This window comes from Sinocyclocheilus grahami, unplaced genomic scaffold, assembly GCF_001515645.1.
Source record: "Sinocyclocheilus grahami isolate Dianchi unplaced genomic scaffold, SAMN03320097.WGS_v1.1 scaffold980.1, whole genome shotgun sequence".
NCBI lineage: Eukaryota > Metazoa > Chordata > Actinopteri > Cypriniformes > Cyprinidae > Sinocyclocheilus > Sinocyclocheilus grahami.
Window position 1 is genome coordinate 465,886 of NW_015506159.1, and position 15,962 is coordinate 481,847.

Below are 15,962 nucleotides of genomic sequence, written 5' to 3' on the forward strand. Positions count from 1 at the left end.
TGTACAGTGTTCCAACTTTTTTGGAATCGGGTTTGTATCTTTCTATAATATATATTAGGGGTGGAACGGTTCGCGGAAATAAAATCGAACCATACGGTTCTCCACACACGGTTCGGCACGCGCTAGGACCGCGGTTCAGCTTAAATCTAACAACGCATCTGTAACGTGGTTTGCTATAAATAACACGTAAAACAAACAGGGTTCGGCTAATATATGTTTCTGTTGATGGATGCGCATTCTTGCTTCCCAATACATTACAACAACAGCGATGGAAAAAAAAAAAAAATAACGTGGACGAACCATTCACTCTTGTTCAATCCGAATGCTGTATGCTGTAATATGAGCATTTATTCCGTCATCACCCGGGTGCTGATAGCGCGCGCACAGGTGAGACCTGAACAGCACACGTTGATATATGTGTTTAAGCTAAACTCATTTAAGTTTTGCCAGTTTAAACATTTAAGAGCCAGAAGACGCGAGCTCGCACGTGCAGTGAGAAGATGTGTGCGTGCGCTCATCCGAAGCACGCAAACCGCGCATCAGAACGCGTGCAAATATTAAGCTTTGTCTTAAGTATTGTATTTAAATGGACAAATTCACACAAAAATTATGTCAAAAATACCCGTCTTGGTAAGTATCCTATAGCAGACATAGCCGGCTGAACGTACTGTATCAGTGCATTCTCTTAAAGTGACAGCACTTTCTTAATATTAATCAAACAGCAACAACAAAGAAATCACTCCCTGCTCTTGATTGAATAGCTTTTGTAACTTTAATAAAGATTAATCTTTAATTTATACAGTCAAATATGCAATGCTGTTTTATATTTCATTACTTTATTAAATTTCTGTACCTAAAAACTAATGTTAGACCAACCTAAAAACCCCTGAAAATTACTGTTTATTTTATTTGTATCTTTACTCTATTGTATTTATTTGTGCTGTTGCTTGTAGTTAGATAGATTATTCTTATTTTCTTTATTTTTATTTGACAGTATAGTTTTTGCCTAAACATAGCACATAACCGAACCGTACCAAAACCGTGATACAAACCGAACCGTGAGTAAGTTGAACCCGTTCCACCCCTAATATATATATATATATATATATATATATATATATACTGTATATATACTGTATATTACAATGTACTGTAGAAGCAAAATCTTAATATGTCAATACAACCCTTCTAATTAAATTATTATTACTATGTTTCACTATATTCCAAAACTTTCTGAAAATACAATATGAGAATTAACGTCACAATTACTAGAAATGTGCACCTTGGATATTATACAATTTGCATACATACAATTTTTTCGGGAAAAAGGCACATTTTTAGTTTATATGTTAAATGTTTGTGTAAATATGCATAATGGATCGAATTGTGAATTAAAAACTAGGATATTACTTAATTGATTGATTCATCCTTTCATTAATTCATTTAAATACTACAACTATTTAAATTGAAATCATAAAATGTAGAGTTCAGACTCTAAAGGCCACATCAGTTGAATTCTGTGTGAATGTGGTCAGTTGTGATGTTGCAAACACCAAATAGAGTTTCAAGAACTTTGATGAAGTTTGGCGATTGCAACACCTCTGCAATACTGTTAACATGTAACAGTTTGTAATCCATGAGAGACCAGCAAATGGGACTTGGAGACACCATTAACTATTCATAGATTAATTTACGTTACAGTGCTCAAGGCACATGTACCATCACAGAAGAAAGATGGTCCCTTTAGACCAATAAGGCCACTAATTAAGTTACAAATTAAGAATAAGAATGAGGTGCAATTCCAAACACATACATTTCGTCACACTTATAGTGATTCTGTTGCAATGAATCATCAAAACATTGTCTGTCAACATTAAGGGATATTTATCTGTCAGCAAATTAGGTCTTAGACTTGTATATCTGGCAAGGTTTGCCAGATTTGTAAGGACACCGCTATTCCCTCATTAATTATGGTATTGATTGGACGTTTTAGTTGATTTCAGATTATTTTTGAGGCTGTTTTATCAGTTTGCACCATTGTAGACAATCAGCGGAAACAGTCTGTCCTTAGACCAGTGGCAAATTCTACACATGCAATCTGGAATCACATGATATTTTCCATTAAAGCTTGAAACAATGTCCTCTGCCACAGAAAAGTGGAAAACTGCTGCTTGACATTGATGTATGACCTTTAATATTTTTCCCTATGTGTTTGCCACCCTCTCTTTGTAGTGTTTGCCACCCTCTCTTTGCAGAGGTTATTGTTTAAAAATATATGCAATTTCACAAAGCAATGACGTAATTCAGACACCAAAAGGCAATATTTTGAGAAAACACTTGTTTTGTATTTTTTAACACAAGGTATATTATCAGAACGAGCATTTCTGTGACTGACTGCTGACAAAATAAGTAAACATTCCTGCTTCTTTTGGTCTTTGGTTTTCATAGGTTTATGATGGTCAAGATAGTTCATCAAGACCCCTGGGCAATTTTACAAAAAACGACATGTCTGATGTCATCCTCAACAGCACGTCCAACCATATCTGGATGGAGTTTAACAGCAATGGAACTGGTTCCAGCAAAGGATTCAAGCTGTCGTACAGTAGTAAGTTAAACGAAATGCCAATAAAGGCTCCATCCATTAATCACACACTATATCTTTAGAAACAGCTACACAAGCTTTATATATGAAGTAACTCTTCTGAATGAATCTTATAAACATGTCTAGTGGTATTCCCCTGTGTTTGGCTGAAATCTCTTGCTTCTTCAATTTTCCCTCCAAACGTGTTTTCCTTGCTTGTCACTCAATATAAAGTTACAATCAATATACTGACTGTCAGATAGTAAAAAGTACTGTAAAATTGTACATATTTACTGTAAACACTGACAAATCTAGCATTCACTTTGATTAAAAATGAATGGTGGCTTGAAACTGATTTTCAGCTCAATTTATGGAATTGTTACCACACTGAGACAGTAATTTGATGCCTGACTGCTGACAGTTTTGACAAAATAATCATATTTTGCACATCCCGCATGCACTAAATACAGTAGCCATTTTGCTTTCTGATTTTGCTAACTATAAAAAGGACCTACTTAAACTGTGGGAAATATTCTCAAATTTCCCAAACAAACCTTTTTTTTAAATCATTTTTATAATTTAATTATCAAGGTTGTGAAACAGAAGCGCAATAGTTTAAATAAATAAATACACACATACACAAAGTTAGTATTCTTATTATTATTATTACACTCACACACACACACAGATTCTGACAGTAAATGCGTAAAAAGCTAAGACTGCTACTCTAATTACAAGAAAGAACTAGTAGAAACAAAGACAGTAAAGACACAGCATGTGCAAGATATCACGGTTTTAATTGCTGGTCAGAGACAGTCTGATAATATCCTTATTATCCACTCCTCATTATTTCCTCGTTAAGACTACCACCATCTTCCCAGCCAAAAGAAGGAGAACAGTAAATGTATTAAAAAGCAGCTCTGCAGGTTTATTGTTTTTTGGATGACACATTTTTTGAAAAGGCTTTAGCTTGAAATGTTCCTGCATTTGGAAATGTGCGTTAACCAATCAGGTCAGCATGGACGGCATGTTTGAAAGGGTGATCTTTGAGTTGAGCATATGCTTTGCTGGTATTAATTTGAGATGGGCTCCTGGGGGCTGCATAGGTAATTGTTGTGAGCAGGTGTAGCTTTTATTGCACCACCTTTATGTCATTATTAAGCAAGAGGCTGATCCAGCCTGCCAGGGGGTTGATTTCAGGTGGCCAGATGTCTTTTTTTACCATTCAAATTGGCTTACAGGTTTTGACCTTGTCAAATGTGACGAGCCGGGGACGCCTAATTATGGCTATAAAATCCAAGACGATGGCCATTTTGCAGATACATACGTTTTGTACAGTTGCAATCCTGGATACACACTGCATGGAAGCAGCACACTGACGTGCCTCAGTGGAGACCGTAGGGTGTGGGACAAACCACTTCCATCTTGTATTGGTGAGTTCACAACATCAACAACTACACAAACTAATTTACTTCGATGATATAAAGACCCTAGACCATAATCTGTACCCATCTAAAGCCGTTTCATATCGAGTGATGGTCTTGCTGTACTTTGCAAGAAAATGGTTCTTTTCACATTTGATCTTTCAAGTGAAGGTTTTCGCTTCGCTAATAAATGTTTGTCAGGGAATGGCTTGAGTTCCTATCCCTCACGAAAACCTGTCAAAGAGTCTCTTAATTGGTTGTCAACATTTGTCATCACTTCTAAATCTTCAGTGAAAAGCAAAAAAATCAGTGTACTGGAATGGATGAGCATCAAAACAATCCTTAAATACGTCAAATATATTCTGATACAAATGCTATGAAATTTAGACTTTAAAACGTATACATGAAAATAGAAGGCTTAGTTATGGAAAATAATAATATATTTTGATACAAGTGCCATGAAATTTAGACTTAAAGGTCCCATGGCATGAAAATTTCACTCTATGAGGTTTTTTAACATTAATATGAGTTCCCCTAGCCTGCCTACTGTCCCCCAGTGGCTAGAAATGGCGATAGGTGTAAACCGAGCCCTGGGTATCCTGCTTCGCATTTGAGAAAATGAAAGCTAAGATGGCCCAATCTGGAATCTTCCCTTTATGTCGTCATACGGGGAAAGGTTACCTCCCCTTTCTCTTCTTTGCCCGCCCAGATAATTTGGCCCGCCCATGAGAAAATGAGCTACTACCGTGCGAGGCGAGCGCAATATTTATTTTTCCTAGAGAGACATCATGGCTTGCAAACGAGCGAAGCATGGCAGTTGCCCCGCCTCTCTCCTCCTCATTAGCATTTAAAGCTACAGACACAGAAATGGCACATCCTAAGGAAAGCTCATTGTGGGACTGGCTCGTAGTGGCTGAAATTCTGCACCAAGGCTGAATTTCGGGAAAGAGACTTCAGATACAGTACTAGGGACCACTTAGGCCTATATAAAAGCATCCAAAAAGCAGCATGTCATGGGACCTTTAAAAGCTTAAAATAAATAAATAAAATAAAATGATTGTCATATCACATTAAAATTATTCAATCTAATAGATCAGGAACGTTTTACAGTGTTTAGTGATAAACAGGCATTTGGCGGTGTTTCTTTCTATCTAGTGTTATGCTGTTTAGCCCAAGGGGCCTTTAGTTTTTTTTTTTTTACCCTACCATATAATTGGCTTGGATTTATATATTTTTGGCTTCAGTAAAAATGATGATGAAGTTCAGCGGTTGCACAATTCTTTGCCCTCTCCAACTCATGTAACAAGTTGTGATCCAAGAGAGATCAGCAAATGGGACTTAAAGGGGTCATATGATGTTGCTAAAAAAACATTATTTTGTGTATTTGGTGTAATAAAATGTGTCTATGTGGTTTAAGGTTAAAAAAACACATTATTTTCCACATACTGTACATTATTGTTTATCCCCTATGCCCCACCTTTCTGAAATGCGTTGATTTTTACAAATCTCATCGGTCTGAAAAGCAAGGTATGCTCTGATTGGCCAGCTATCCAGTGCGTTGTGATTGGCTGAATACCTCAAGCGTGTGACGGAAATGTTACGCCCCTACCATACTGTGATGCCGTGCCCCGGAGCGACGAGACAAGAATATTATACTGTATACGAGGCATTTGTTGCAATTACGGATTATAATGATTTATACTGTCTTTTTAAGCGTTGCATTGCATCACGCCACGTAAACATAAAACCATGTCTGCATTTGTGATCAGAGAAACAACAAACAACAAGCGCTACTCTACACTTCTCAAAACTCGCGTTTGAATCATCAGTGGCAAGTCGTGTCCTCTTTTGAAAGGCCAAACAAAGTAGTTTCACTTTCACAATGAAACACACATCGTCACACACGGCGGGCTAGAGTGAGAAACCACGGGCTAGAGTGAGCGGAGGCTGGCGGATTCGACGAAGGAGCGGCCGGTGGGCTTGCGGCAACCACATGTGACGACCCCGGGCTGGACTCCACTTCGTCCACAGTGAAAGCCGATCCGGCTTTTTTTGTCTCTTCCTCGTTACCGTTGAGAAAACCTAATTCTAAGATAAAAGCTTATTTTACGATGATCAATTAATTAGGTACCAAGCAATCACTAAGCAAAGAAGTTAAATATCTAGCCTAGTGGTGTTTTCCCTAGGTATCCCTATTTTCTGGTATTTTATCGATAATGATAATCAGATGATATGTTGCTGAGTGTGTTGCGTGCAAGACTGACGTACATGGACAGCTGACTCCTAAAATGTTTGATATTCTTCATATTCTGCATGGTCAGTTCACAGCAGTGACTGAAATTAATCATTTTTACCTTTATGAAGCCTTTTTTTTTTCTAGAAGTGTGCATTATATTTTGCTTCAAATTCTTATATTTAATCAATAAATTCAATTAGAATAATAAGACATTTGGGATTGTTACCAAACAAATAAAATCATTATCAACAAAATTCATCTTTGCAATGCAGAGGAAACCCTGAAGCTGCATCTTAAGAGGCATTTAGATGTATTTACGCACTGTTTAATGCAGGACATGAATGCATTTAACCTGCAGTTACAAATGCATACATAATGTTTTGATATTTTAATCTTAAAATGTTGAATACTGATATTTGAAATTATTTAAAAAATGAAAAGGTACTTTATATGTGAAATTAAAACCACCAGTAGGTGGCAGCAAGCCACTGTTAATAAGCGAGTCATTGCGATCGAACTGAATGATTCAAACGGTTGATTCAGTCAGGAACGAAACACTGTCATGTTGCTCAGACGCAAAACAGTGCTGTGGCTGTTTGAAAACATTTTTTGTTGGCGAAATAGAGCAAAAATAGACAATAAAACGCAAGTATATTAATATTAACTCTATTGAACTGTTGTATGAAATCAATATCACATTTGTGACTTTTGCGAAACAATGGCACTCTTCGTGTGATATTGATTATCTATATGCAATTATATAAATATATTTTCTGCCCCCATATCTTGACTTTTGGGAGCATTCTAAATGCATTTCATTAGACTGAATCATGCAGTGAAAGAACACACTCTAAATGAGCAGTCAGTCTAGCTTGCTAGCACTCAGAACTCCTCTTATAATCTGCATGATAAATTTATCTCTTACATTTATCGTACGTACGTATGTACGTACATCTGCACTTTTGTTGCTAATGATGAGGGAATTTGCAAGTTTCAGTCTAAACAAAATTCAGCGATGACTAATCTGAACGCCTCTGATTGGCTACTGCATTCCTAAGCTCAACAGAATCGTGTGTGACTGTTATAATGAGCAACTCTGTAAAACGCGTAAAAATAAAATACGATGTAACATGAGTCTAAATTTAATACAGCAATCGAATATTTTCATTTAATTCTCATTTTCACTAATTTCATGTGTCAAGTATTAGAGTTGTATTGAAAAACCAGGGGACCCCCCAAGTATATGTTTTTTGGTGTTATAGGTGGTCCTTTAATGCTTATGGGCGGTCCGGGACCCCCCTCAATTCGAACATTGATTTCCTCAGCGACCAGCACGGATCAGCTCCAGGCATGACGAAGCAGATATCGTCCTCTTTTGGAAGGCCAAACAAAGTAGTTTCGCTTTCACAACGAAACACACGGCGCCTTCTCGGCATGGCGGTAGCGGCAACAACAATACTACAGTGAGAGTAAAAGTTACACCTTCTTTCTTTGCATGAACATTTGGGCGGCGTTATGCAAATCTTCCCACATCATGACGTAGACGTGGGGGCATGTTAGAACGAGTCGTTTTAGGTAGGTGTGGTTGACTCTTAACTTTTATAAAGAATATCTCTTTGGATTTGAGACTTTAGTCTTTACAACTTTACAGATCTTCTTTATGCACCAAGAGCTTGTAACACTCCAAAGAGAAAGGAAAAATTGAATTCGCATTATATGACTCCTTTTAAGCAAAGGGAATTCCATTAACTATTCATATTAATTTACGTTGCAGTGCTCAAGGCACATGTACCATCACAGAAGAAAGGTGATGAAGTGTGATCATGTTTCCCAAAGCTGATATTATATTCAGTATTTCAGTATGTAGAGTTTGCAGACCCTCAGAGATTTATTTCGCTTTATCTTAACCAGACAGATAATTGCTTGCGCCTTCTGGTGAACCTGGTAAGAGACAACATTCCCATTGACTCTATAGATGATTTGTAAGATTTGGATAGTCTGATGACTTAAGACAAATATTGCAGTTGAAGTTGGCCTTTTTTTTACTTTCATGCAAATGCTGCACATATTTAATGCAACTATAAATTGCACTACAAATTTATATAAAAACTAGATGTTTTTGCAAATGAATGAGTTGAAACAAATAATGAAGAAGTAGAGTTAGAGAGAGATTCTATGAGTAGAGCTAGAAGATGATAATAATAAGAAGATGATCATAATAAAGAATTAGTACAGTAACTGTCCAAATATGACCTTAAGTATCATGTACCCTACTTTGATGTACAAATACCTTGATATATTAATTGAGGACCTGTATATCAAGTAACTAGCTATTATCATCTGATACATCACTGTACCATGGTACCACCAAGTAATTTATTGTGTGATGGAAAGATCATGTCTTCAGAATAGATCAGAATAGTTGTAGAGAGTAGTATAGTAGTTACAGTAGTAGTTAATGCCTAATCAAAGTTATCAAAAAGTACAAAACTTTGCATACTACACAAAACGGTCCCACAATGAATGCATCAAATATTACAAATTCATGATCTCATATAATTAAAAAAAAAAAATGTCTTATATATATATATATATATATATATATATATATATATATATATATATAATGGCTAAAAATACCCATAGTATACTATAATTTAAAGGGGTCATATGATGCAATTTCAATTTTTCCTTTCTCTTTGGAGTGTTACAAGCTCTTGGTGCATAAAGAAGATCTGTAAAGTTGCAAAGATTAAAGTCTCAAATCCAAAGAGATTTTCTCCATGCCCTTCTAAAACGCCTCGTTTAAACACGCCCCCACATATCTACGTCACTATGTGGGAAGATTTGCATAACGCCGCCCAAATGTTCATGCAAAGAAAGAAGGTGTAACTTTTACTCTCACTGTAGTATTGTTGTTGCCGCTACCGCCATGCCGAGAAGGCGCCGTGTGTTTCGTTGTGAAAGCGAAACTACTTTGTTTGGCCTTCCAAAAGAGGAACTACACAAAACGGTCCCACAATGAATGCATCAAATATTACAAATTCATGATCTCATATAATTAAAAAAAAAAAAATGTCTGTGACTTCCTGGAAGTATGGGCATTTTATACAACCCGGTGGTATACTGAGCTTGAACCGATGGAGAGATGCTCTCTCACTGTGGTTAGGATGAGGTAAATGATGTATACTTACACAGAGAGTATTTTAGGATAGACGCATTACAGTCTTTACCGTGCTGTACTCATTCCTTAATTAAACATTCTTGGGTAAGATGCAGTGAGAGAGAGAGGATGGTGTGGAAAATAGAGAATACTGCCTTGAGCCAACATTGTACTGTAAGCATTTATTTAGAATTAGTCGACATAATAAACCCATTTTCTATTTTATCTGCAAGCTACAATATATATATATATATATATATATATATATATATTGCTGGTCGCTGAGGAAAAAATCAACTTCGCGGTGTCAATCGCCGGATCGGCTTTCACCGTGGACGAAGCAGAGTCCAGCCCGGGGTCGTCACATATGGTTGCTGCAAGCCTCCTTTGTCGAATCCGCTGGGCGCCACTCACTCAAGCCACTGTGTTTCGTGAAAGCGAAACTACTTTGTTTGGCCTTCCAAAATAGGACATAATGTTTCTATAAAGTGGGGCAGTTCCAACTTTGCAAGGACAGTCTGGCGCTTCTGACTCACGATCACAAATGCAGACATGGTTTTATGTTTACACAGTATAAGTCATTACAATCAGTAATTATGTCCCCACTGGATGCAACAAATGCCTCGTTTGTAATGGGTTTTATTGGTTTTGTCTCGTCGCACCAGACACATGGAAACCATAGACTGTATGATGGAAACACAGTATGGTAAGGGACGTAACATTTCTGTCACACGCTTGAGGTATTCGGCCAATCACAATGCACTGGATAGCTGGCCAATCAGAGCACACCTCGCTTTTCAGACCGATGAGCTTTGTAAAAATCGACGCGTTTCAGAAAGGCGGGGCATAGAGGAGAAACAATAATGTACATTATGTGGAAAATAATGTGGTTTTTTAACCTTAAACCGCATAGACACATTGCATTACACCAAATACACAAAATAATGTTCTTTTTAGCAACATCATATGACCCCTTTAACTTCAATGCGGCTTCATTTAAATGTTTATATTTGGACTATAATTTAATGCTAAAAATCTAAATAGTCTAAAAAAGCTCCCTTTGCTTACACTGCTTCATGGTTCGCATTAAAGATGTAACCTCTAACTATGATGTCCTCTTACATTAGCATTCTTCTTAGATTTATACGCTGAATTATTATCTGTGTCATATTAATTCATTTTGTCATAATTTGTAGTAAACTAAAACTTGATTTATTGTTTTGTTGCTGGCAAGCACTGATATTTCCTTCTGGAAATGCAAATCTAGTTAAAGACCAAAATTCTTGTGTGTGTGTGTGTGTGTGTGTGTGTGTGTGTGTGTGTGTGTGTAGCCGAGTGCGGAGGACACATTAGCGACGCCACATCTGGACGGATTCTGTCTCCTGGTTACCCGGCCCCCTATGACAACAACCTTCACTGCACCTGGTCCATTGAGGCGGACACAGGCAAAACCATCAGGTACGAAAACCGGTGCTTGCAAACCACGTTAATGTTTTACCACCCCTTCTTTAATTTCCGTATAATTCCCATACAACCTATAAAGGAGCATGGTGATTGCATTTCACCCCGCTGCGTGGCCTACCACTGGCTGGCATCTGTTCCTACAAGTGCATTACCGTTACACAGAGGGGGAGGGTTAGTGAAAGGGCAAAAAGAATAGAGACACAAAAAGCGATAAGCCAGTTAAGCCTTCAAAAATGGAGCAAAACTCAGGTAAGCCAATTCGGTTGATCCGTTTAAGGAGAATATGGCTTATAAGAGCAGATAAAAGGAGGCGTTGTAAGAGTGGGATGTAATCCATACCAACAGGCTTGAGTCATGTCATTTGCGTGCTGCAGGTGTTTCAACTATTTCTATACATGCAGGGTCCAGAATGAATGCTCGCCAAGCACTGAATGCCAGTAAAAATAGAATTTGGCGAGCAGAGAATGTGAGTGGAGTGGAGCAACAGCAATTTCCCCTCCGTGCTCAGAGCATCTGTAATCACTCTGCTACAACTCCACTCCATCTCTCGCTCCCCGCTCACAGATGAAAGAAACCCCTCTCCATAGCATACATTTGCACAGTAACAGTGTTTTTTTTTTAACATCATCTAGCTCAAGATGTATTAAGTAAAATCATGTTTGTGTAATTCTGTACAGTTGCAAGGGTGTTGCATTAGTATGATGACATGGTTGTTCGCATTTTTTCAAAAGACTGTACTGAGAGGACAGACTGAGGTTTTACCCTCCTTCAGATTTTATTTTCATGTTAAAGGGATATTTCATGTTTTATTATTATTTTTTTTTTATTGGTAAAATTTAACTTAAATTAGTGAAATGCATTTATGTAAACAATATATATTAAACAATTTACTAATAAATAATGTGTAATTAAGCTACGTGTTGATAATATTTTTCTTGCATTTTTATGCAAGAAAAGTTATTATTGTCATATCTATATGTGACCCTGGACCACAAAACCAGTCATAAGGGTAAATTTTTTGATATTGAGATGTAAGCATCATCTGAAATAAATAACCACTGATTTCTAGTCGTGTCCTCTTTTGGAAGAATAAATAAGCTTTCCATTGATGTATGGTTTGTTAGGATAGGATACAAATAGAGGTACAACTATTTGAAAATCTGGAATCTGAGGGTGCAAAAAAATCTAAATACTTAATAAATAAATTGCCTTTAAAGTTTTCCAAATGAAGTTCTTAGCAATGCATATTACTAATACAAAATTAAGTTTTGATATATTTATGGTAGGAAATGTACAAAATATCTTCATGGAGCATGATCTTTACTTAATATCCTAATGATTTTTGGCATAAAAGAAAAATCGATAATTTTGACCCATACAATGTTTTTTTGGCTATTGCTACAAATATACCCCAGCGACTTAAGACTGGTTTTGTGCTCCAGGGTCACATATAATGTTATATAGGTTCATAATACAATTCAATTGCTGGCAAAAAGGACCCTGCTGGTGAATGAAATGTCACTTATGAGCGGTGTGGAGATATTTGAATGAATAACGCTGTGTTTGTGGAAAGCAGAACTTGCGGTTGTCCACCCACACATCCCACAGAGACAATCATTGTTGTGACTTAAGTTGATCAGTGCTGTGTTTACATGCCAGATGCAGTGCTGTGCTCGACTCGAGGAGGTCAGACTACAGCCCTGTTGAGTGTAAATAATATAAATCCCAGTGGCTCAGTATAGGAATAAATATATTCTGAAGGCCTTTTGGTTTGATCAGTTCAGTGCTGAGGAAAATATGTTTTGTGTGCATTTAGTAAGTATTACATTATTGCCAATTATGATCCAGCCATATTAATGAGGTCACGTTTTGCTTCGTCTTTTAAAACAAATCCAAATACACTTTGAAAAACCTATAATAATGAATGTATTTTAGAGCTGTCAAAATGCATTTCACAGGAAATTGTGTTATGTCATATCCATACACAAAGAAATGTGGATTCAGCTGTGGGTAGCTTGAAGCTGAATGCTCATTTGTCATAACGAACGAGAAAAAATGATGATGATGATGAAGATGATAATGATCATTCAAAATGGCAAACTCCTGGGAATAACCTGTTGTAAAAACAAAAACAATAATGTTATTTAATATGTCCATCCGCTCCGTTAAGATCTATATCTGTGCCTCAAACCACATTCGAGGAGCATTGTTCTTCTGCAAGACGCATGCAGTTTTATTTTTAAACTAACATTTTTAAATTATGAATAAATTTTTAGGACATATCTTTGTGAACTCTGGACCAAGGTTATTATAGTTTTGCATTTTTTAATTTCTCTAAACCGACACACAGCTCACATGTTTTTTCCGCCACAGGGTGAGAACGTAATGATTACGAAAATTATTATTTATTTTTGATAATTATTATTTTATTTCAGTTAGTTTTGCAATAACTGTTGTTAGTTTTGTTTTGTTTTAGTTTTTTCATTTATTTTGATTTTTTTTATTTGATTTCAGTTTTTGACAATGTTTTTTGACCAATCGTTTTCATCTTAGTTTTAGTTTTCGTTTACAAAAATAACCTTGCTCTGGACTTTTTTTTTGATCAAATAATTGAAATCAATCATTGTAACATGGTTCAAAGTGTGGAAGGAAGGAGGCGGGAACCGGCGAACGCTCAAAGAAAACTTTAATAAAATAAACAAACACAAAAATGTGCGACAGCCCCTCGCGGACGACTGTCGTGCACAAACAGAACCAAAACACAAAATAAAGTTCAGACCTGGTCCTCTCTCGTCCAACACTGTCGTCACAATCATATTTTAATTTGCAGATATTTTGTGCTTATTATGGATGTAATGTTTTTGAATGTCTTTGAAAGAAAATATAGCAACATTGAATATTCTCACTGTTTTTGACCTTCCCAGCCTCCACTTCATAGTCTTTGACACAGAAGTGGACCATGACATTCTGAAGGTTTGGGATGGACCAGCGGAGAGTGGCATTCTGCTGAAAGAGTGGAGTGGATCGCTTTTACCCGAGGACACTCACAGTACCTTCAACATCCTCACGCTTCAGTTTGACAGCGATTACTTCATTAGCAAGTCTGGTTTCTCCATCCAGTTCTCTAGTATGTATCAGCTTCTCTGTGACTGTGTTCAGACCAGCATACTCGCATATAACTTTTAGTATATATCTTTGCAGTATGCACACTGTATACTGTCTGCAGCTTTTGAATATGCATGGCAACTGGATGTGCAGTACAACCTTAGCATGCAGCATGAAATACTCCATTCTAAAATGCACTGTGCTCACCTTGATTTTCTATTACCAGCGTTAGTAATGTTATATCAGCATACCATTCTTTCTTGGCTCTTTTTGTATTTTATTGCACTGCCAAAAAACAGTTTTTAGATTGAAACTACAAAATCATTGTATTTCCAAGATGATAAGTCTGTCATCTAAATGCAAAGGCACGCTGTGTAGTGTATAGTATTGTGTATGCTGTGCAACATGCAGTAAGTAGTAAGCTATTGTTATAACAAAGCCTTTCTCTCTTGTAAATTTCCTCAGATCCCTCTGCTCTCATTATACATTGTTTATGTATTTTGGCTATGGAGCATATTTTTGTTAAGAGAGCAGAAACTGTTGCATATTTTATTTGACTTTTTGACAGTAATATGATATGATTGATGAAATATAATTAAATTAAAATCTCCATAAACATGAGTCCCACACCATCGCATGTGTGAGCTGCTGTGCGACTTGGCATATTTAGTCAAGAGCAGAGGTCCATTTTCCCATGAATAAGTTATTTTCCGCTCGTTCTAATGTCTCACTGATCCACAGCTGATTCAAAATGTATCTTTTTATTTCAGCTACAGTTGCCACGACCTGCAATGACCCAGGGACCCCTCAAAATGGGACACGCTACGGAGACAGCAGGGAGCCTGGTGACACCATTACCTTTCAGTGTGACCCTGGGTACCAGATTCAAGGAGTGTCTGAAATCACTTGCGTTCAGCTAAACAGCCGATTTTTCTGGCAGCCGGACCCACCCACCTGCATCGGTGAGATCCGACTTGAGTCTGTGCTTTTTAGTTTGCCTACTGGAAAGCTCCTTACAGAGTAAAAAATGGATACCCTGTTAAATACATTCCTTCATTCTTTAAAAGTGAAATATTAATATAAATTACAGCTGTCAATGAAATACATTGATTTAGAGTGATTAATTACAGACACAAACAAGCAAACAAAGATACTTTAGAAATACAGATGATACAACAGAACGTCTCGGTTACGTATGTAACCCTCGTTCCTTGAAGGAGGCAACGGAGACGTCACGTCGGAGGACCGACGAATTGGGATCTCGTTTAGCGGGACCAATCTACTTCGAGTGTAAACTAAACGAGCCAATGCACATTGGCATGCGATTATTGCATCCAGCTGCTGCTGATCACAGCGTGAGTATAAGTAGGCAGCAGATGCAGCGCATATTCAGCTTTTCGCTGAGGAGCCGAGCCGGTGACCCGGCCGCTCAGCGGTGGTACAGGAGCTGTGGCGACGGGACGTGACGTCTCCATTCCCTCCTTCAGGGAACGAGGGTTACATACGTAACCGAGACGTTCCCTTTCAGTCGGTCACTCTCGACGTCACGTCGGAAGACCGACGAATTGGGATCCTACCAAAAGGCCACAGCTACCGCCCCTTCCAGTGTCACGTGGAAGCCACCTGCGCCCCTACTTTTTGGCGTAGGCCAGGGCCTGCACAAGAGGACCAGCTACTGCTACTATGGTACGACTCACTGAGTAAGACTGGATAAAACTGGGGAAACGCACCTGTTCTACTTGGAACAGGGACTTTACGGAAGCTCAAACCTTCCCGAAGGAGGTTTCGGAGCAATACACATATGGACATCCCTTAGGTGCATATGGAAGAATGGAGGTGATTGACCCCTCTTGGAATGGCAGAAGTCTGCCGGGGAAACACGGGCTCAAGGCTATACCGCAGACTTTACACATATGAGATCCACTTAGGTCTTACATATGGAACCCAGCCTTCTACCGGTTCTCGAGGATTCAACGAGTGAAGGCCTGG

At 37.7% G+C, this 15,962-nt stretch overlaps 1 protein-coding gene across 1 annotated transcript in view; it reads left to right on the forward strand.

Moving 5' to 3' along the window:
• LOC107565079 (CUB and sushi domain-containing protein 1-like) overlaps positions 1-15,962 on the forward strand; it is a gene marked incomplete at its 3' end in the record, with an annotated part of 65,565 nt that overhangs the window by 33,422 nt on the left and 16,181 nt on the right. The window contains exons 14-18 of the mRNA XM_016250264.1: positions 2,449-2,605; positions 3,823-4,014; positions 10,736-10,862; positions 13,793-13,995; positions 14,744-14,935. Of these exons, the coding sequence (XP_016105750.1) occupies positions 2,449-2,605; positions 3,823-4,014; positions 10,736-10,862; positions 13,793-13,995; positions 14,744-14,935 (871 nt within the window). The remainder of the gene's footprint in view (positions 1-2,448; positions 2,606-3,822; positions 4,015-10,735; positions 10,863-13,792; positions 13,996-14,743; positions 14,936-15,962) is intronic.